The 23,481-nt window shown below is 37.6% G+C and overlaps 1 protein-coding gene across 24 annotated transcripts in view; it reads right to left on the bottom strand.

The window, feature by feature from the left end:
- Window positions 1–23,481, bottom strand: part of Tenm3 (teneurin transmembrane protein 3) — a 2,373,066-nt gene that overhangs the window by 427,811 nt on the left and 1,921,774 nt on the right. For all 24 annotated transcript variants that reach the window (XM_074054924.1, XM_074054923.1, XM_074054922.1 and 21 more), the window contains one exon: window positions 14,753–15,058. In XM_074054924.1, coding sequence (XP_073911025.1) covers window positions 14,753–14,984 — 232 coding nt within the window. In that variant the 5' untranslated portion in view covers window positions 14,985–15,058. The remainder of the gene's footprint in view (window positions 1–14,752; window positions 15,059–23,481) is intronic.

Below are 23,481 nucleotides of genomic sequence, written 5' to 3' on the forward strand. Positions count from 1 at the left end.
CATTATTCACTATAATGGCATCCAAGACTAAACCAAATTTCAGTCTTTAAAACTAAAAGCATTTTCCTTTTGGCTCTTGCATCTTGCCCTTTCACCATTGCCAACATGCCTGAAGGTTTAATATACTTTCATGGTGCAAAAAACACAAATAAATAAAATAAAAGTAAGAAAGATAAGCAAAGTCCTTTATTCCACTTCACTTTCAAAGCAGGGTGAAAATGGTGCAGACATATAATTAATATTTTAACCAAAGGAGTTATTAAAATATTTTTACATCTGCCCCATGTTATTAGTGACATGTGAAAACTGCATATATAACCTTCATGTTCTACATTCTAAGAAATATGAATTAAATTCTTTTGACCTGTCTGGAACATACAATATTCAGGAACATTTTGAAATTATGTATCATTTTAGTACTATTCTAATAGTAAAACTGTGTCATCCTCCCATCCCTACCCCCTACCCTCTACCCCCCCCCACACACAAGGTAATTTATATCTAAGAGCTTCTATTGGGAATTGGTGAAAATATTTGAAAGACGTGTTCTGGCTATACACCACAAGTTCCTCATTCTCTCAGCACAGCCCCGGATATCTCATGGATGTTATTATCTTAATGGGCAAAATGTCTTTATCCAGCAAAACCTTGCAGTGCAGTGGCGCAGAGGTTGTTTTCAAGAGAGGATTGTGGTTCTGGCTCAGCAGAGACCATGTGACTGCCCGCAGCACCAAATGGAATGTCACCCTGGCTGAAGCTGGATGGGAGGAAAAATACAAATCCCAACTCACCACCCTCAGTTACAGATGTTTGAACATGTCTAATTTTGTTTGTGCTGTAATATTACTGTAGAGGTAAATTTTACATGTGGCAAAATTCACAGATCTGAAGCAGACACTTCCCTGAGTTTTAAGATATGCATGCACTACAAGCCCACACCAGACATGGCACATCTCCACCATGAAGCCTCTGGTTTTTCTGTGCCCTGTCAATGCTCACTCCCACAAGCAACCACTGCTCTGTCTCTTGTACTACAGATTAGTGTAGTCATTTCTGGGAAAATATATAAATGGAGTCACTGAATACGTACTCAGGATCCTTTAGATTAATGGAGTGTTCCTGAGATTTTTCCTTATTGCTGCACCCACCATGAGTTCATTCTGTATGGTCAAGGCCTCTCTTACTGCACGAATACGCTATGTTTTGTTATATCTGTTCATTTGGATATTATGAATAAAGTGACTACGAACATAAGCTTTCATTTGCTTTGGGTAAATTCTTAGGAGATGGATTGCTGGGTCAAGGGGGAGATGTTACTTTTAAGTTTATATAAGAAATCCCCAGTTTCCAAATTACTTGTGCTGTTGTGCCTTTTATATTTCTATCAGCCCATCTCACCCATGTTTGCTGCTGTGGATTTTCGTTTTGGTTTGGTTTGGTTTTTTGAGACAGGCTCTCACGATGTAACCCTGCCTCTGCCTTCTGAGTGCCAGGATTACAGGCACATGCTGCTACATCTGGACTAGATTGCTCTCTCTCTCTTTTTTTTTTTTTTGTGTATAGTAATTGTACAAAATAATGGGATTCATTATGACATTTTCATACATGAATATAATGTACTTTGATCATTTTTAGTGGGTGAGTAGCAGTGTCTCATTGTGGTTTTAATTTCCAGTTCCTTGATGGCTGTGTTGAGCACTTTTTCTTGTATTTATTCGGTATTTGTGTATCTTTAGTGCAACATTTCTTCTAGAAGGTTCTTTTTTTGGGCACATTTTGAAATTGGGCTATCTATCTTTTGTTATTTATTGATTTGTAGGAGCTACTTATATATCCTATATGTGAATCCTTTGTCACATATACATACACACACATACAGGTGCACATCTGTAATCCCAGCCCTCAGGAGGCTGAGGCAGGAGCATTGAGAGTTTGAGGCCAGCTTGGGCTACACAGCAAGTTCAAGGCCAGCCTCACTACACAGAAAGATCCTTAAATTCAAATCTGAAAAGGCACTATGCTGTCTCTGACCTGACTCCTCCAATGAAGACTATCTCTAGAGTTCATCCTGAATTGAAACCAACGACGAGGACAGCATGGACATTAACAGGCTGCATAAGTATGGCTGTCTGGAAAGTTGTTTTTCTTCTGCAATCCCCAAAAGTGTATAATCAACCTGCTCCAGTTCCAAAGCAGGGATTATCTTCTGCCTTTGACCTTTGGGGATTTAAAATTAGTAGGTTTCCCTCATGGACCCATGTTCCAAATACATCTTCTAATATTTTTTTGTTTTTCTTTTCTTTCTTTCAGGTTGTGTTGGTGGTGGTGGTGGTGGTGGTGGTGGTGGCAATTCCGTGGGTAAAAATTTTGTTGTCTATATTTCACACGCTTTTAGAAGAGTTTTTGAACAAAGATTTGAATAAACCTATTCATGAGTTGCTTCTTTTTTTTTTTGTTATTGTTTGTTGTAGCTTCTTCCTAAGCCAAAATTTCACAATTATGCAGAAAGTCTTCACTTTAGGAGTGTGCTGTGTTTAGAAGTTGATAAGGATCATGTGTTTAACCATGAAAACAACATGGAGGATGCCAGGATGGAATGTGTAGGTCAGTAAGTTTTGCATATCTGAAGAACTTGATCAATACCACTCTGGAGCTGTGACTGTCTCTTTGGCAACATGTGGTCCTAATGCCAACTAGGGAGACCAGAGTTTTCTCTTTACCACACTGGGAAGAACCTCCTAAGCAAATCACCGGTAATCCCTTGGATACATGAATGGTTGGTTAAAGAAGTACAATGAAGGTCAGTGAAGGTTAGGAGTTATGTCTTGGGGAAGTAAAATTTGAAATTAGGTCATCTTTTTCAGACTCAGAGGAAAACTGATTCACCTTTTCATGCTTACTGACCATATGAAATTTTCTTTTGTGAATTGTCTATTCGTGCCATTTTCTCACTAGGTTGTTTGTCTTTCTGTTTTCAATTTGTAAAAGTCACTCAGTATATTATAGATAGAAACCTCAGATATGCCACATGGATGAGAAAAATATTTCATAATCTAATGATTTTGTTTCTGGGTATTTTAATTTATGTATAAAAGGTCTGAAATAAAAATAATCATTTAAGCTATTTTTTCTTCAGGGCTTTGTTTCCATTAAAATGGTCTCCCCTACTCTTGGGGTGCACATATAGTGCTTGTAACAGACTGTGAATTCACAACCACTTTCTCCTTGCCACCTTCTGTTATAAGGACTAGAAAGTAAAAATAGTACATGTTTCCTCTTCTTGTGTAGCTAAGAATGGCCATGGAACACAGTTCTGAAAAAAGAGTTGTAGGAAGAAGTCTCAGGGGAGTAAAAGAAATAGTCCAATGTGGAGATGAGGTCTTCTCACCTTTCCGTTCATTCTTATTTCAACAGGAATTTGAAAGTACAGCAGATCCGTGGGACAAAAGCCACATGCTAAGGATGGCAAAGCAAAAAAATATAGAGGCAACCTAGGTTGTCGATGGCATCTTTGATTTCTGGAAAGTCTGCCTTTGGAATTATTTGTAAGAAAATAATTCTCTTAGGTGTTTAAGCCACAGTGTTTGGAGTTTCTGCTCCTCATGGCTCAAGTCTTCCCTGTGCTATTCAGTTTCCCAAATTAGCTTCCAGAACTCTTATTGCTTTATTTTCTTTTACATTTGTCTTTAATCCATCTTAATTTATTTTTGAATATGCTGAGAGATATGAGTCCAATTATATATTCTTCCAGATGGATAGCCAGTTGTGCCAGAACCATTTATCAAATACCATTGAATAAAATTTTTTTGTTCTATGTTGTTTTCATATACACCAGGCTCTATTTCTGAAATTTTAGTCTACTGCACTGATTTACTTGTTAGTGTTTATACCAGTAATACATAGATGTGATTACAGTGCTTCACAGCAATTTAGAAATTATATAATAAGGCCATTTCATCCTTACTATTTGCTTTTTAAATATGTTTTTTTTTTACCATTTTCAGACATTTATTCTTCCACATAAATTCTCAGATCATCTACATTAATTCACAATAACCCTACTTAATTGGGATATTATTTGATAGCTTCAACTTCTATGCATTTTTAGTTATCCCATCTTTTCATTAATTCAGATCTTGCATTTCCTTTCAATAATATTTTATTGATCCCTTCATACTGAACCCCATATCATGCTTGTAAAATTTACTCCAAATAAATTTGTAGTGTCTGTTGCTTTTGTGATAGGACATTTTTGATTTCTAAATTTATTCAGTTATTGCTGAATTGTTATCAATGCTTAATAATAATAGTATGTAACAGACACATGGAGCCTCATGCCTGCAATTCCAGCACTCCAGAGCCTTAGGCAAGAGAATCTCAACTTCAAGGACAGCCTGAACTCCATAATGAGACCCTTCCTCAAAACATTGGACAAAAAAAAAAAAAGAAATAGAAAACTTAAGTAATTTGTCAAGTGAGTTATTTGGCCAAGACTAGGTCATCTGCCACTCAGATAATGAATGGTAGAACTGGGATCCAAACACAAGTCATCTGAATTCAGAACATATAGCCTAACTCACATGCTACATTACTTATGTCATCTGTATATTTACCTTGAATTCATTCAAGTGCCAAATTCATTTCAAGTTCTATGTTTTTTATTTCTAAAGACACATGGTTTTTAAGTGCCAAATTCATTTCAAGTTCTATGTTTTTTATTTCTAAAGACACATGGTTTTTGCATGCAGTCACATATTGAACAAAAGAGCTGATTTTATTTTTTTCCAAAGTAGGTATCAATTGTTTTAATTTCTTTTCTTATTGCAATTACTAAAACATCTAAGCAATTTTGAACAGCAATTGTGAGATTAGATGAGTTTTTTATGCTCCCGATTTTAATTGTAATATCCTAGTATTTGACCATTTAGAATGCAGTTTAATTTTTTGAATGATTATCTTAAATATAACTACCATATTTAATTGCTTTTTCCTCTTTTACTTAGTGAGCTTTATTATAATAAAGAATGGTTTCTAAATTTTATCTAAAACTTTCTCATCATCTATCAATAAGATCATGTTTTTCTACTTTGATTTATTAACCTAATTATGTTAATAGATTTCTTAGCATTGAAAAATCCTTGCATGATCAGCAAGGATTAGTAAACACTGGGTTATTAATTTAGTCTAACATAGCATTCTTTTTGTTTTCTTTTGGTGAGATTGGGGTTTGAATTCAGTGCTTCATACTTGTAAAGAAGGCCCTCTACTGCTTGAACCACACTTCATGTTATAAAGTTGGCATAACCTTGAGGCAAAACTTGACTAAAATAGTACAGAACAGAGCAGTAGAGGCCAAACTTATTTCTCAATATGTGTGTAAAAATTTTAAACAACTATTTTCATGTAAGACTCTAGCAATATACAAAAAGAATAGTCAGGTGCAGGTGGCTCACACCTGTAATCCTAACTATTTGGGAGGCTGAGAGCAGGAGGATCTTGGTGCAGTTCAAGGCCAGCCTGGACAGATAGTTCGGGAGACTCCATCTCCAAAATGACTGCAGGAAAATATACTGGAAGTATAGTTGAGAAACTACTCATAACATGAGTTTTGATGCCATCCTTCTTTGGGAGAGGAGGTGGTGTGTGGTGCTGAATAGCTTTAGTTGGACTTATTGGTGGTACTGGGGTTTGAACTCAGGGCCTGAATTTTGCTAGACAGCACTCTACTCTTCAAGCCACAACCCCAGCCCTCTTTGCTTTCCCTTGCTTTTCAGATAGGGTCTTGTGTTTTGGCCCAGGACTGGCCTCAGAGCACGATCCTCCAGATCTCTGCCTCAGGAGTAGCTGGGATGATAGGTGTGAGCCACCACTGAGCTCAAGCCTGGCATAGACTTGAAGGTTATGTAAAATTCACCTAGGAATCTATCTGGTACTTTTTAATGGTGCTTCTTTTAATTGCCTTCCTGATCTCTCTGGAGAAAGTTGGTTTTGACAAGTTTTCTCCTGATCTAAAATCATTTGGGTTAATTTTTGAGAAGTAATAAATTCCTCTAGATTTTTCAAATTCATTGCTTAGAATAGTCCTGTTTAGTTGTTTCAGTCTTTTCAGCATCTTTCCTTATTTTTTTTCTAATGGTCCCTTAACCAGGACCATGAAGGGCCCTCTAAGTAGTCTTTTTTAATAATCACCTCTTTTGTTTATAATTTTAGTTTTATCTTGATTATCCAACTTCTTGTCTCTTTTATTTTTCTGATATTTACTAATTTCTTAAAATTTATGGTAAATTCCTTTTCTATGGATTTTTATTCTTTAAACATATTCCTTAACAATATATTTGTCCTATGATTATGGCTTTTACTATCTTCCATAAATTTTGGAAGAGGAATTTTAATTTTATTATTTTCTATTGTTTCTTACCATAGTCAAGGGACATAGTATGAAGGAGGAATATTTCTGTTTGTTTTTCTTAGCTAAGTTTATTATTAATATAAAATTGCTCTCTTTCTTTTCATCTTTTAGGTATGCCTGGTTCTGAAGAAGGTGCAATAAAATAGCACAATAAAATATATTTTAATGATCTTTTTCTTCTAAAATAATTTGCTTTAGAAATTTAGCCCCAATATTGTTTAAGAGGTCTCATCTTCTCTATATTTATGTCTCTTGTCATTTACTTAACGGTTCTCTTTATCCTGTTTAGAGATTATTTTGTTTTGTTTGGTTGTTCTGTAGTGTTTGGGATCGAACCCAGGGCTTCAGGAATACTAGGCAAGTACTCAACCACTGACCTATATTGCCACCACAATTTCAGAGTTTTTAATAAAAAATCCCACCTTTCTTGAAATTAATGAAGCCATTCCTGCTTTCTTTTTGTTTGTATTTACCTGATTTTTTTTATTCTCAATTTTTTTTTTTACTATTTTAAGTGCATTCTTTATAAATACCAATAACATTTCAATAGCTTAGGTCAAAATTCAGAACATTTACTTTTCAGGTAATATGTAGCACAGATGTGACTCCTTCCACCTTGTTTTATGATTATTCATGGTTTTCCTTGTTTCCTCCTTTTCCTGGGAGCTGTTTTTGCTAATTTGGTCAGATTGCCATTCATTCCCTTTCCCCTGCTAATTAGGTAGGTCTATTGTGCCTTTTTCATTCCACTAATGATTGCCTTCCCTTTCCCACATTCATATTCAAATACATGTTTTCCATTATTATATGAATGCAAGGTAGCAATTATTCCTCTCCACAATGTGAAAGATCTATTTCATAACTGTTTTCCTCTCTGAGATTTTAGAACACTTTTACTTTCTCTACCACTTTCCACCAACTACTAGCACTACTGGATTTTGCTGAGATTTCTAAATGGGTTCAATGCTAGCCTTTATTAGGGTTTCTCTCGTCATGCTCCATACACATTTCCAGTTTTCTACAATCATCACTTGAGATTCAGCTAGATGCATCGCAAAGCTGATTTCTCATCATCTCTCCTTTTCGTAGGTCATGATTCTGATTCAGTTGGTGTCCCTGCTTGAATACTATGGTGTACATTCTTCAGATGGTCTCTGAATCTTTGCATTTCTTAAATAGCTTTTATTTCCTCTGAGGGATGAGTGATCTGGATAGCATTCAGGGCAAGCTACTCCAAACATGGCGCCTTGGCATTTGACAAGACAGGGAAAACAAAGAGGCCACTCTCATCTTCCTCGGGTCACTCCCTTAAAGCAGATCAGAAAACCTGGGAAGGTACTCTCTGATCTTCTCCCCTAAAGCAGATCATAGGACTCTCACTGGAGAGGGACCCACTTCCTCTGCCTGCAGGAAACACAAAAACACACACAGAGAAGAATGTGAACCCACAGGCCTTGTCAGGTTCCCTTATCTGAGGGCACTTGATCCAGAAGGAGCAAAATTGTCCAGGACTCTCCCTTACAGATCTCTGAACAGAAAAGATTAACTTACAGGAGGAGACCAAAGGCCTGACACTTCCTTCAGAGAGACTTTGCCACAAGCAACCATCTATTCTTGGAAGGGTTTTTATGGAGAGATTTAATTTGAATAAAAGATGGCCTTTGTTCACTGTTCATTTCCTCCCCTTCCCTTCCACAGCCTGTCACAGCTTCCCTGTCCCCCACCCCAGAAGCCCCAAGCCAAGACTTCTTTCTGTAGCTCATAATGCTACTTAGGTGTCAACCATCAGGCTCTTTGAGTTTCCTACTTTGTGTGACTCCCATATGAGTTCAGGTTAATAAACTTGTATGCTTTTCTCCTGTTTGTTGTGAGGGTTCTTTTTTTGTTGTTTTGTTTTTCATTTTGTTTTATTTTATGCTGGCAGTACTGGATTTAAACTCAAGGCCTTGCACTTCTAGGCAGGCACTCTACCACTTGACCCACACCTCCAGTTGTTTTTGCTTTGGTCATCTTTCAGGTAAGGTCTTGTGCTTTTGCCTGGGGTTGGCCTGCACTTCGATCTTCCTATGGCTACTGCATAGCTGAGATGACAGTGTGTGCCACCACACCCAGCTTATTGATTGAGATGGGCGGGTCTCAGCACATGTTTTGTCCAGGCTGTTCTCAAACTTTGATCCTCCCAATCACTGCCTCCCAAGTAGCTGGGATTATAGATGTGAGCCACCATGCCTGATCATGAGTCTGTTTCATTGACTCAAATTATCAAAATTTCAGGGCATGGAAGGGAAAGTTCTTTGCCCCTGTGTTACCATCAGATCATACCCCATCTGCCCATTCTTCTCCATGGCTAGCCACCTCTTTACCAAATAAATGTAAGCATAAATATATATACATGATCCTGTTTCTTTGTGTCCTTTTGTTATGAAAGCTCCAATGGCACATAAACCTTCAATACATTTCTGTGCTGTTCTCTTGTTAATAGGTTATTTGTTATAAGAGCCTTAGTAATGCACCTTAGTGATGAGTGAGAAAAGACATCTTTCCTTCCCTGCAATGTCTTGTATGCAGACAGGATCCAAGGGTTGTAGTTCCTTTCTCTCAAGAGCTATTATTCCACTGTCTTCAACATTCCACTGTTGCAGATGAGAAATTCATTATTAGTCTTCTTTTTTTTTCTTTTTAAGTAACAAGAAAAGTAACTTAATTTTTCTCTCTAGAATCTTTATCACTAAAGTTAAACAATTGTTCTAGTAAGCACTTAGTGATGTGTGTGTGTGTGTGTGTGTGTGTGTGTGTGTATTCACCTGAATTTTGTTTCTGTTTTGGGTATCCATTCTACTTGGCCTTTAAAACTGATAATTTGAATTTCAACAATGACAACTCTCTCGTCTTCAACAAATCTACTTCTTTTATTTTATTTTTTTGGCATTACTGGGTTTGACTTTAGGACTTAGTTATTGCTAGGTAGATACTTTGCCACTTAAGCCATGCCTCCAGTGCTTTTTGCTCTGGTTATTTTGGAGACAGGGTCTCCCTTTTTGCCAGAGCCAGTCTGGACAATGATCCTACTATTTCTGCTTCCCACAGTAGGTGGGATGACAGGAGCATGTCTTTTGCTTTTCCCGTTGAGATGGGGTCTCTTGAAATATTTCCATGGGCTGGCCTGGGACCACAATCCTCCTGATCTCAGCCTACCATGTAGCTGGGAAGACAGTGTGTGCCACCATACCCAGCTATTGGTTGAGATGGGGTCTCAGGAACTTTTTCTGACTGGGTTAGACTCAAACCTTAATCCCCTGATCTCTTCCTCCTGAGTACCTAGGATTACAAGTGCAAGTAACCAGTGCCTGCCTATTTATTTTATTTTTATTTTGGTACTGGAGATTGAATTCAGGGCCTTGTACCTAATAAGCATGTGTTCTACATTGAGCTATACCTCCCAGCCTATTGTATTTTTTAGTTTTATAAATTATGGCTTTTATTCCTCTACTGTTTGATTGTCATTATTGGTTTTTTTGACAGTGGGTTTTTTGTTATTGCTGTTCTTGGATTTCTGTAAGTGCTCTTTTTTTTTTTTGGTAAGTGCTCTTATTATAATTTTAAATTTTGGTTTGAGTCATCATCTTATCTCCATTGCTCCATTTTGAATGCCTGCTTCCTCATTTGTCTATTTGCATCCTATCCCACTTCCTGCTTGCTGGGTGCCATTAAGCATACTCTTTCCCTGGGGTACTTTCAGAAACAGTGGGAAGCCAAGGATAAGCCTTTCTACTCCCTGGTTTCTGTAGCTTGCATTCTTATAATAAATGCATCTGTTTAGGTCCCCCATTTGCTGAGGAGAAAAGAAAACCAGATGTTCCCGTAAGGTGACATTCTCTAAAGCAGGGTCCATGGGAGAGGCAGGTCAGCCTCTCTCTGGAACCACAAAGCCATGAAATTCTTTTGATCTCACCCTATTCTGAGTGCTCATCTGGCCTAAAGGGAAAAGTATCTGCTTCAGCTTGGTCCTTCAGGACCCTAATAGATTCCAGATCTCATTTGCACCCTTGATCACTCAAGGAGGTAAAGGGTCAGCTGGGAGAAGGGTGGATGAGGTTCAAGCTTTTGTCATGCTAGAATCTTGGGTACATATTTACAGGAGAGCCCAGACTGTTCTACTAATGGTTTTTTGTTTGCTTGTTTCTTCTTTGCTAAGGGGCAGGTCTATTTCTGGAAAATTGCATAAAAGGTGGACTAGGGCTGGTGATGAAACTCAGTAGAAGAGTGCTTGCTTGGCATGCTCAAGGCCCTTTCCCCATCACCAGCACCACACACAATAAATAAATAAAATAAACAAATAAAAGGGTTATAATGCAGCCTACTAAGTAGGTGTAACAGAGGGGAACTGGGGCTTGTGGGATCTACTTTCCTTCCCTTTCTTCCCTCTCCTCAGCAGAATACCCCAAACTATATGTGAACTGGTCTCGAACCAACCATGCTGTGCGGTAAGAAGTACAGTCATGTTTTTGGGGGCTGCTTGGACTTGACCGACTATAGTAAGAATGAAGAGCAGGCAAGTCCCAAAGAGAAGAGTTTTTGCAGGTGGAACCAGAACTCAGGAAGATCACAGGTGGGTCATGCCTAGCAAACAGAGAGTGGCTCTTTTGTCAATCTGTCTTCTTATTTCCTTTTTTGTTTTCTATTTTGATTTCAGTCACATATAAACATAGATAGGATGATGTTTTTCAAATATAAAAACCAACAATCTTCCTCTCTATTGCCATTGTAGAAATTAAGAATGAACGGTAATCTTTTCATTTTAAAACTCTGCAGCTCATGACCCCAACATAGCTTACTATTAAACACTTTGGGTGAGAGCTGTCTCAAAGGTGGTTCTTTTTGGGCTTATAGCTCAGCAGACTAACAGTACTCCTATTTCCAGACATCACATCTTTGCAAAAATTACCCTTAGGGCCAACATTCCTTGTTGGACTTGATAAACATTCTTGTTTGGTCAAGAATACTACAGGCACGTGCATAGCACAGAGCGCTGCAGTAGAGAAAGGGAAAAAAGGTCTTTTATTTTATCCCTTCTCCAAAACTGTGGGATGATCTTCTGCAGCTGTCTCATAAGGAAATGTGTTTCAGACCTGATGGGATAAATTCTCTTCAAAGATGAATCAAAGAAAATAGTATCCAAGAATGCAAAACATGCCATTGTTACTCTAACCCCGTCACACCTACAGAGAGCTGCACAGCTGCTGAAAGAGCAACTATTTCCATCACTCACAAACCACAAGAGGAGACTTAAATAGAGAGAAGGAGATCCATGTGAGATCCAGTCAAATTATACATTACGGTGAAAACGAAATCATCCCTGGCTGTACAGGATCTGAATATAACACGTAATTAAAGGTAGCACCTGCCGGCCATACAAAATGATTAAAAACAAGTTTGATGATAGGCCATAAAATTAGTCGATAAAAATAAAAACACTGTATTTCTCCATTTGAATTCTCCATGTAATTGCATTAACAGGGTCTCTCTTATCCCTTCCTCCAGCTGAAGTGACATTTTCCTGTGTCATTCAAGGAAGAAGCAGATCCAGACTGAAGAGCTGTTTTAAAACTCTGTGGCCAAGTTAAATTAGCATGATTCTTTGGAATTGTTTCAAAGATCTCTGGCTACTATTAATATTTTTAATCTTTCATTTTTATTATGTGTATGATGTCAGAAGCTATGGCAGGAAGTACATTTTGTCAATTAAATAATTAATCCCACAGTATAATACTCAGTGAGGAAAAACTGACATTTGTCAGGTTCAAAGAAAATGAAAGCCTGGAAGGATTTTTCATTACTCTTGCTCAAGAAAAACATAATCTGATAGCAGCCTTTTCGTATTCATTTCTCTTGTACACCTACCACACCTGCCACAAACTCTCCCCATATCAAACCACAGGGAAGAAAAAGTATTTGCAACACTTCCCTCACCCTCATCCACTCCATTACAAAATCGAATCAATTTTATTCCCTATATGTTTGTCTTAAGGTTGCTCACTTCTCACTATCTACCTCACCACCATTTTACTGCAGAACTGAACAAAATCGACTCGAATAAGTGAAGGGGCAATTATTACACTGGATTGCTTGTTTTCTGCTTTGGCAGAGATTTCTGCAGCGATTCCAAGCCTCAGCACTAGAGGTAGACTGGCTTGGGTTCAAGTTCCAGCCTGTGGTGGGTGCTAGCCTTAGGCTCCCCAAGCCTCAAATGTCTCTATCTGTAAAAAGAAGCTACTGTGGGGATCTACTTCATCAGTGACCATGCAGCAGCCTGCTTAGTGCACTGGCACACAGGAAGGCATCAGTACACGCTGGCTAGGATTAGCAGCATGTTCCATTGATGTTTTTAATAAATTTCGATTTACAAAGGAGTCTGTTGAGTGAATCATCAAATATATCAAATACTGCACTTTTGCTTTTCATTTCCCTTCTGCTCTTAAACCTCTACTCCCAACTCCATTCAGCTCCCGACAAGAGGCCTCCATCTGCCACCTGGCTCACTTTCTCTTTCTTAAGCCCCTTTTTTCCTTCAGGAGTCCCTGGCCTGCAAGGAGCTGAGTAATAGAACTGTTTGGTCCCCCAAGAACTTGAGTTCCAGGGTTTCCACAGATGGTGTCACCAGTGTCGTCAACAACAGTCTGCACTGGATTAACGCTGCCTAGGAGGTGAAAATTTCAGTGCTCTATTTTTAACCTGTTTAAGTAAGCATCCTCTGCACTGCCAAAATGAAATGCTTGCTTGGGGTGGAGATGAGCCTCCTCCATGATCACGACCCACATGTGCTGCCTTTTCTAACAGTATTCCACAAGGTGGGTCCCCACCCCTAACACACACAGGGCATAAAACAGTTATTTTTGTTGCAAAAATCAAGACTTCGTAACTTGGGTTCATACTGACACATTTCTACACTACCTATTATTTTTTAAACTGGTGAAATATGTACACTGATCTGTTTCAGCTGTGTAGACAAAAGGAGACAGGAAAAAAATCAGGTTTAGAATTCCAGTACAAGGTACAGCAATGTAAGTCTCTTGACCATATCTCAAATATGGACTATAGCTCTCCTTAAAAATGAATTAAAAATCTTCAGTTGTTTTGTCCTTTTCATGAAAGCTGACACCAGTATTTAGTAAGGCATGCTTTCAGGGGAAAAAAAAAAATCTCTCTTGAGGAATGCAAATGAATTTTCTTCAATGTAAACTGGTTTGGGTCAGTCTAGTTCGAACAGCTCTTTCCACAATGCACAGGAGAAAAGAATCATGGGAGTATTTCAGACTTTTGTACAACTTTCTGCATTTTTTATCACTTTTTCTTAAATTTGTTCCTGCCCAGTATCAAACTCTAAGTCACATGGTCTGTGACATCATTGAGAAAGAATGTATTCTTTAATACTGAAGTCTATTTAATCAAGTCCTGATTAACTTAGCTAAGGAACACTAAGTTCTATGTGGACTGTAATGTCCAATACAAATGTAAGAGGATTTTATTTTTAATAGTAGTATTCCTGCCCATATCTTAAGACTGTATCAGATGAAACAAAATACAACTCTCTGTGCCTCTGTTAAAATATACTACTGTCTTATGTGGGAAAACTGGTCGGTTTAGGATTGTGAAAATAGTCACAGAAGTTTTTATTCCACTGGTAGGACATACAGGCAGAAAAAGGAATGTAAAAATGTTCAAGAAATACATGCAAATGACCAAGCCATAATGGATTATATTATGGGAAACTAGTATTTTTTTTAAGGTGTAATCTTAATGTGCTAGTTTGCCTGGGAGAAAGCAAACGGAAGCATTCACTGGCAGGCTTTTGTATAACATAGACACCTGCAGATGGCTGAGCTGGATGGAGTATGAGATTGTTCAGGGTCATAATTCTTACTTTCTTATGTGAGCTTGCCTCTTCCACAGCTCCTACCCTCCTTGTCCCAGTTCAAACTATAAAATCAATGTTTGTGAACATCTTCATTCAACTAAGAGGGAACCCTAGAGACTTGAGTTTCAGCCTGATGCACACACACTGTAGCCATGTGTAAACCATAAAACTCACATATAAATGTGGAGCTGTGAAATTATTCTCTACATGTGTGTCAGTACCGTGTCTGGGAGCCAATGTGCCATACATGGCTTTCTACTTCTAATTTGGAATATTGTGTGACGATTTAATCTCTCACAATTGGAAACCAGTAGATAGGACATCAAAACTGGAAAATAATCATGTCACCTTCTGGGGGGGAGAAAAACGTGACTCCTACAAGTTAGCAATATTTGAGCATGCCTTGTTTTGCTAGAATGATTACCTACCTTGTCTAGTATACTCGTCTGCTTCTCTGTGAACCAAATCCTTTACTCTGTTTCCATAGAGCAGCCGAGAGGAGTCATGATCAAAAGCTTTCAAGGTCTCACTGGAACTATAAGACTTCTGCGTAGGGACCCTACACTCGTCATTGTCTGCTGAGGAATTTGTATAGCGCCGCTCTTTTTCTCGTCTGCTCTTGGTCAGGGAGCAATAAGGCCGACGTTCCTTCACATCCATTCTTCATTCCTTCTGTGTGCACATCGGTCCTGCTTCTACAAATTACTCTCAGAGTTCAGTTCTCATCGGCCTCTCTGTGAAGATAAAAGGTTGGCATGATGTCAGCATAGTATTCATCTGCATACTGACCACTCTCTACCCTTCTCAATCTGGAAGGTGGTGGAAAACCAAGAGTTTTGACTATCTAGGAAATCTTGCCTTCAACCAGAAATTGGTATTTGTAAAATATTCTGTAACACCAAAGGTGAAGTACACTTTTTGGTAGTGAGAGCTAGGAGTGTTTGTTTAAATGACTAGATCTACATTTTTGCATCAATCAAAAAAAAAAATTAACCTCAAGCTCAAATTTCACTACAGAAACCAGCTAAAAATCGGCTTTAATAGTTTGGTACACTTTCCACAATGGAAAAGTTTTCTCTTATAGCATTTTCTTCATGCATAAATAATTTTTTCTTTTCCTTACAAAACGTTATATTATTGCTTTTTTTAGTTTTTTTTTTTTTCTTCTTTCTTTAAAGAGGAGGAGGACACTGGGAGATTCTTACAACTGAAACTTCATCAAATGAATTGACTAGTTAGTTTTTGCAAAGTCTTTTCCTTCTGAGGGCAATTTTCATATTTTAAGGACTTAAATGCCTTGAACTATGGAAAAAATTGGTCCCCTCTCAGACCCCTCTCCTTAAAATGCATTTTCCTCTCCGGCAAATGAACTTAATCAGCGCTACTCTGATATTTATGGCAATTCAAGTGGCTAATTTGATGGGGGTAGTTTCCTGCAAGTGCCAGTAGCAAGAATAAGTTAGAAGGAGCAAGGCACATTGTGTTTCTTTGCTTAGCAACTCTTTTTCCAGAATTTGCTGAACTGACAGTGAAAAGGGCAAGTAGAAAGGCTCCACTGCACAAGATCTGCCCTGGAAAAGGGAAAGTCGCCCTGGGCTAATCCGCATTTTAAATGATCCTCTTTTGTCTTTACTTTCTCATTTTGTCCTTCCTTTTAATCTGAAGGTTCCTGAGGGCTTTGTCTTCAGCCCTCAATCCATCCCAATGCTACTTTCCTAAATTTACTTTTCATTTGAAGGATTCCATAATCAACTTTAAACAAATGATTCCCAGCTGGACCCTGAACTCTTTGGTTCCACATCCTTAGGGCTGTGACTTCCTTTTAGACAATTTCTTCCATGTAGAGAAGGGGACTCTTCATCATGCACTATCATTAGGCACATCACACAGCTCTTTAATGTTAGTCTAATTTGGAGTCTTGCAGCTGATCTGATTCTCCCAAGTCAACTCCGCTTGCATTGAAGTTGTCAACAAGTCTTGATTCTTTCTGCTTAACATGACAACTCCTAGACCTCTCACTTAAGAACTTTCACCTTCTATTCAACTACAAAGAGTAGCAAGACTGTCTGGGCTGGAATGATCATAGAGTTCCAGGGCCTATGCTTAGAAAGGTCGGACTTGCTCTTTTTCAACCAAACTATCCCCCCTACCCAAATGCCCAACCAAGAGTTCCCTCAAAATGGTTTCAATAAATTGAGCAATGGTGTTGAAGTGTCCCTTCATGCTTTTTCTTCTTTTCCATGAATCTAATTTTAGAAAAAAAACTGGTATGTTTCATTTTCTCCTTCTCATTCACTTCTACAAATTCTGTGATAGCTCTTAATAAAAAATTGGATCCTTTATTGTGACTTTTCTTTCAGTTTAAGATCATATATTATTTTAAGGTATAGTACCAGAAACTATTTTTATACAACAGGATTAAAGCAATAAACAAATTAATTCATTTTATTCCAACAGACAGAAGTTACCTTAGATAAATATTTACTGAATGACTATTATGTGTTGTGGTCTTTTCTAGATGCTGTGGACTCAGGAGTGAAGAATACAACTTCCCTGTCCTCATGGAGCATACATTTAGTGTTTGAAATAGGAAATTTTTTCCTATAGAGCTGTTAAATAAAAATTGCAGGAGGCCATCATTTGTTTTGTTTTTTTTTTCTTTTCTTTTATTATTCATATGTGCATACAAGGCTTGGTTCATTTCTCCTCCCTGCCCCCACCCGCTCCCTTACCACCCACTCCGCCCCCTCCCACTCCCCCACTCAATACCCAGCAGAAACTATTTTGCCCTTATCTCTAATTTTGTTGTAGAGAGAGTATAAGCAATAATAGGAAGGAACAAGGGTTTTTGCTGGTTGAGATAAGGATAGCTATACAGGGCATTGACACACATTGATTTCCTGTGTGTGGGTGTTACCTTCTAGGTTAATTCTTTTTGATCTAACCTTTTCTCTAGTTCCTGTTCCCCTTTTCCTATTGGCCTCAGTTGCTTTAAGGTATCTGCTTTAGTTTCTCTGCGTTAAGGGCAACAAATGCTAGCTAGTTTTTTAGGTGTCTTACCTATCCTCACCCCTCCCTTGTGTGCTCTCGCTTTTATCATGTGCTCAATAGTCCAATCCCCTTGTTGTATTTGTCCTTGATCTAATGTCCACATATGAGGGAGAACATACGATTTTTGGTCTTTTGGACCAGGCTAACCTCACTCAGAATGATGTTCTCCAATTCCATCCATTTACCAGCAAATGATAACATTTCATTCTTCTTCATGGCTGCATAAAATTCCATTGTGTATAGATACCACATTTTCTTAATCCATTCATCAGTGCTGGGGCATCTTGGCTGTTTCCATAACTTGGCTATTGTGAATAGTGCTGCAATAAACATGGATGTGCAGGTGCCTCTGGAGTAACAGTCTTTTGGGTATATCCCCAAGAGTGGTATTGCTGGATCAAATGGTAGATCGATGTCCAGCTTTTTAAGTAGATGGAGGCCATCATTTGGACCAGACTCCTGCACTGGGACTCTCAGAGTCTACTAAAAATCAAAATGGAGTCCATGCTGGGGTTCCGCATCACCAAATGTGAAACTAAATTGCTATGACTTCCTGATCATCTGAGACAGAGAGGTAACAACCAAGGTTCCTAAGCAGGACAGTTCAATCGACATGATTTAAGCCCATTTGCTTTACTGCTTAAACAAAGTAACCAGAGATAACCTATCGTTAACCGGTCTGTTGTTCTGTTATTCTATTTCTGTTGTCACTTGACAAGGAAAGAAACTTTGAAAATAACCATGAAGAAATTCTGATCCACTTTTTGTTCTTTGTTTCTGTTGTTTTCAGTCCTTCTCTGTTCATAAAACCAACCTCTGTCCACTCAGCCCATTAGAACACTGATCTACTTTATGGAATGAAGTGTTGCCTGACTCCAGATTGTAAACTAAAGACATTAATTGGATTTAATGATCTTTAAACTACATTCCTGTTTGAGTCAAAAATTTTGTTTCCAACAGGTTCTGCCCAGAAGTGTCAGGGTGGGGAGAGGGGGAAGGTGGCCCAAATAATGTATGTACATGGAAAAAATTTTGTTTCAAGATAGTCTTGATCTCTTTGGAGGGAAGGCCATATAAACCCTCAAAACTAAAAATCCATCAAAAAGCCTTTTGGCTAGGAGCTGGTGGCTCATGCCTGTAATCCTAACTACAGGGGCAGGAGGCTGAGATCTGGAAAATCTCAGTTCTAGGCCAGCTTGGACAAAAAAGTTCATGAGACCCCATCAAAAAGCTGGGTGTAGAGGTAAATGCCTGTCATCTCAGGGAGGATTGGGAGAAGAGTGGTCTAGACCATTCTGGACAAAAAGTAAGACCCTATCTCAAAAGTAACTTTAGCAAAAAGGGTTGGAGGTATGATTCAAGTGGTAGAGCACCTGCCTAGCAAGCTTGAGGCCCTGAATTCAAACCTCAGTACCATAATTTAAAAAAGAAAAGGAAAGAATAAAAGCCGTTTAATTAATCAGAAAAATTTAATTCAAGAATTTCCAGTATTAGAGATTTGGGATTCAAAGTCATCAGAGAACTTTTTTTATTTGGCCTGCATTGACATGAATTCTCTTTCTAGTATGATTTTCAGGATACAGTTTTTTGTAACTCAGATAATCATGAAATTCTAACATATGGTAATATGAAGTATATCATCACAATGAAAGATGCAACTTTGTGGCAATGGTACCAAACTTATAAATCAATACTAATTAAATGTTAGTAAATTAGCAAGAAAAAGACAATTTTTGGTTTTTTTTATTGGTGATTCTTTTTTTGTGGGGGTGGGGAGGTGGTGGTGCTGGAGCCTCCAAGGTATAATCACAGCCCACCCCCCCAAAAAAGTAATTTTAGGTACTCTTGAACTTTTCAGCCCATCTCTAACACCAATTCTCTGAGTTTTCTCTATTTGAAGCAATTCTAAAGTGCCATGATAAACCAAGACATATTACTCAAATATAGTATTAGACAATCAACACAACAGAAAGTCCTTTGCATCTATCATTCATTTTTGTAAATAGTTCAAACTCTTTTACCACTTAATCTACACTGTAATGTTTGCACCTACTGATATGGTTCTAAGGAAAGCCATTGAGCTCAACATGACTTTGAAGGCAGTTTCTGTATTATCTCCTCCACTCAAGGAGAAGGATGAGAAGGTTAAGAAGTGCAGCAGCTCAAGAAGTGGCACATTGTTAAAGCACTTTGAGGGGAACTATGAGGTCCTACACAAGGAAGAGGGTCACTGTGCATATATTGCATATACAGAACTTAATGAACAGGAAATGAGCTGCATCAGTAGGCAGAGAAGTTAAAAAAATAAAGAAAGCTATTAGAAAGAAAGATGACAAAAGCTTTCAACTGAACTGGCAAGTATACAAAATACCAAACTGATTTGGTTAATTTTCATTACATCCTAGAAACAACTCAGTGAATGCTTAGTAACAATTCACTGACTAACCATAGTTCTCCTTTGGAAATCACAGTTGTCTTAAATAAAGCAAATGGTGTGCTTGGTTATTTGCTTTTTCTCAGTACAGCCATTCCTGATTTATGATGTTTCACCTTGATTTTTTTGACTATACAATGGTGCAGAAGTGACACACATTCACTAGGAACTCTACTTTGAATACTGTATCTTGATCTTTTCCTGGGCTAGTGAAAGTGGTACAATGTTCTCCTGTATGTTGGGCAGTGGCTCTGAGTTGCAACTTCTAGTCAGCCACAGAACCACAGAAGTAAACAAAGAATAACAGACAGTATCCTGTGTTGCTAAATTGAGATGGTCAGTAGGTTGGTGCATTCAGTGCATTTCGATTGACAATATTTTCAGTTTACAATGGGTTGATCAGGATATAAGTCTATCAGAAGTTGAGGAGCACCTGTACTTTGAAAAGTATTTGACTGAATGAATGAATGGTGAGTGAGTTCCTGATTTGTAGACACTAACATCCTCTATTTTGGACATATCATTTAAATATACTTTGAAACTTGGCCAGATAATTGAATATTATTACATTGTTACATGTTCCTACTTCCAAAGAAACAATTTTTTAATTGTACTTTTAGAAATTAAACTGATTTTAATTAGAGCTTATATATCTTTAAAACTCTGATGTCAATGATGACAATTTTTCAGGCCTATCACAAGCAACCTTGAAATCAATTGTAGTTCTAAAATTCCATGAGCGGAAATAAAAACAAATATGCCAACCAAACAGATTGAATAACTTTTTCATCAAATCACTCATGCTCCCGTTGCTATTTTCTTTAAGAATTACAAATCCTTGAATGGTACCCTGAGTGTCTTTTAGATAGACTGTCCACCTACTTTTACTATACTTTGAAAACTCATCCAAAAGACTCCAGAAAAACACTAATTTACCAACCAACACATTTTAAAGATTTTATTTCTCCATACACAACACCAAGAAATTTTCACCTTTTGCTACTCACAATTCATATTTTCCCAATAAGTTAGTATTTATAAATTATTACCAGTGATGTTAATCAAACAGTAACTAGAGTTTTGTGTACCATACAAATTTGAGAGTGTTTTCCTTTACTGAACAGTTAGATTAACAACAACTGAATATGAGAGGAAATCAATTGTTTTTGCTCATTTCAGAGGAAACTGTGTTTCCTGAGGCAAATTTACAAATCAAAGAATTGAAATAATTAAGTACAAAAATAAAATCATATTATGGTGACTTTTTTCCACCATGTTAAATTCAAGCACAACTAGGATTTGAGTCTACAATATCAGATAGTAGAAAGCAACAGAATGTTGGTAATTCAAAGTTAAAACACAAACAAAACTGTGAAAGGAAAGACAGGAAAAGGAGCAAAGTGACTCACTGAGAAGATACAGGCACAGAGAAAAACAAATGTAATGAATATTAGTGGTTGAGAAGACAAAAACTAGGCTGTTGGTTTTGTTTTTTGTTGTTTCTTTTCTCTTTATTACGTACTTTGTGTTTGTGTGTGTGTGTGTGTGTGTGTGTTTTACAGGTTCATTTGTTTGTTTTGGGTTTGAACTCACACTCTTCCTGCCTCAGCTTCCTTAGGGCTAGGATTACAGACATGTACACCACAGCCAGCAAAATATCTGAAACAATAGTTTTCAAGCTGTTGACATCGAGCAAGGAAGGACAGTGAGCACTGAGACATAGGAAACAAACAAGATGAACCCATATAACCCCTGCTTACTGCTATGATAATTTCCAGGCTATAGCAAAGTGAGGGCAACACAAAAAGAACCCAGTAGACTTTTAAATTATCAAGATAGGGCAGAGTCCAGTAGAACAAGTGGTAAGAATTTTCAGAACAAACTATTGGAACAAAAAGAAAGGTTCATGGAAAAAGAACCCTGGAGGTGTACTGAGGGTCCCTCTTGAGTATTCAACAGAAGCCTTAGTCAGCACATCTGTATGAGGACACTGCAAGAGGCCTTCAGGGAAAGGATTCTTCAGAGAAAGAATGACCAACAAGAATGATAGCAGGGTCTCTCAACCTCAGCACTACTGACATTTTGGAAGGAAAACAACCTTTCTTTCTTTCTTCTTTTTTTTTTTTGGTGAGGGGCTATCCTATGGTATGACATTTAGCAGTATTCTCAGCTTCTACCCAATGAATGCCAGCAGCAGCTTGAGTTATGACAATCAAACATGTTTCTAGACATTGCCAGATGTTCCTGGGGGCAAAATGGTCCCCCTTCAGGACCACTAAACTATGGGTAAAGTGTCCAGGACTCCTATAAGAGTAGTATCTATTCCCAGCAGCCAAAATGGAAAAGCTTCATACTCCATTGGGAAATGTACTCAGGAAGATCATGCTTCAGCTGTAGAGATAATTAGCATGAGACTAAACACAATTCTGTTCCCACCTGATAAGTCCTAAAAGCAAGACCAAAAAGGATGAAACAGTTTCCAGGTAGCTTAACTGCCATCTCACAAAGCTAATGAGCACGTCAGGAATACAAAAACATTGCCAATGTTTATCATCCAATCAAAGACGACTATGTAGGAAAAGAAGCAGGAAAACAAAAATGAAGAGAAAAATCAATTAATCAAGACTGGACCCAGAACTGACATAGGTGTTAGAATTAATAGGCAAGGGTGGGAAGTCAGTTGTTATAACTGTATTCCATATGCTTGAAAATTAAATTAGTGGCATCGAAGATATAAAAACAGATCCAAATCAAACTTGTAGAGGAAAACTACAAGGTCTGAAATGAGCAGTGATAGGATTAATGGCAGAATCAATGTTGTAGAAGGAATGAACTCAAAGCACAGTAATAGAAGGTACACAAAAAAGCATGGAGCTAGATAATGGATTGATAAATAAGTAAACAAGTTGTTGGTAAAATGTAAGACTACTTTCAGATCAGTATAGACAGAATCAGAATCCTTGAAGGAGAAGAAAAACAAGAATATAACAAAGTATCTGAAGAAAAAAATAACTGAGAAAATTTCAAATTTGATTAACACTATAAATTTATAAACCCTAGAAGTCAAGCACAAAAAGTGTGAAGAAAACTACATGAAGGCATTTAGTTGTGATTAAAATTGTTCAAAATCAGCAAATGAAGAAATAAAAGCAGACACAGAAAGGAGTCATATTGTATACAGAGCTTCTCAATAGAAACAAAGTAAAGCAAAAGGATGGTAGAGGAACATTTTTTAAAGTACTAAAGGAAAAAAGCTGTCACCTAGAATTCTATACCCCATGAAAATATCTTTCAAAACTTAAGGTGAAACAAACACCTTTTTTAGACACAGAAAATTAGTAGACTTTCATTACAATAAACATAAAGTAAGTCCTCCAGGCCAAAAAAAGTCACCATATAGAAATACCAATCTACACAAAAGAATGAACGGCTCTTGACAATGCTAAGAATATGGCTGGATATATAAGATATTTAAATCTCCTTAAATGATAGGTTACTGTTCAAACAAAACTCATTACAATGTATTTTAGGGTTTATAAAATATATGTAAGTAAAATGTATCAAACAATTGCATAAAAAAGGAGGGGAATAGAAACACATTATTGTAAGGTTTTTACTCTGCACGTGAAGTAATAGAATACCACGTCAAGGTAAAAGTGATATTTTAATGAC

The sequence above is a fragment of the Castor canadensis genome, chromosome 14 (genome assembly GCF_047511655.1).
Source record: "Castor canadensis chromosome 14, mCasCan1.hap1v2, whole genome shotgun sequence".
Classification (NCBI taxonomy): Eukaryota; Metazoa; Chordata; class Mammalia; order Rodentia; family Castoridae; genus Castor; species Castor canadensis.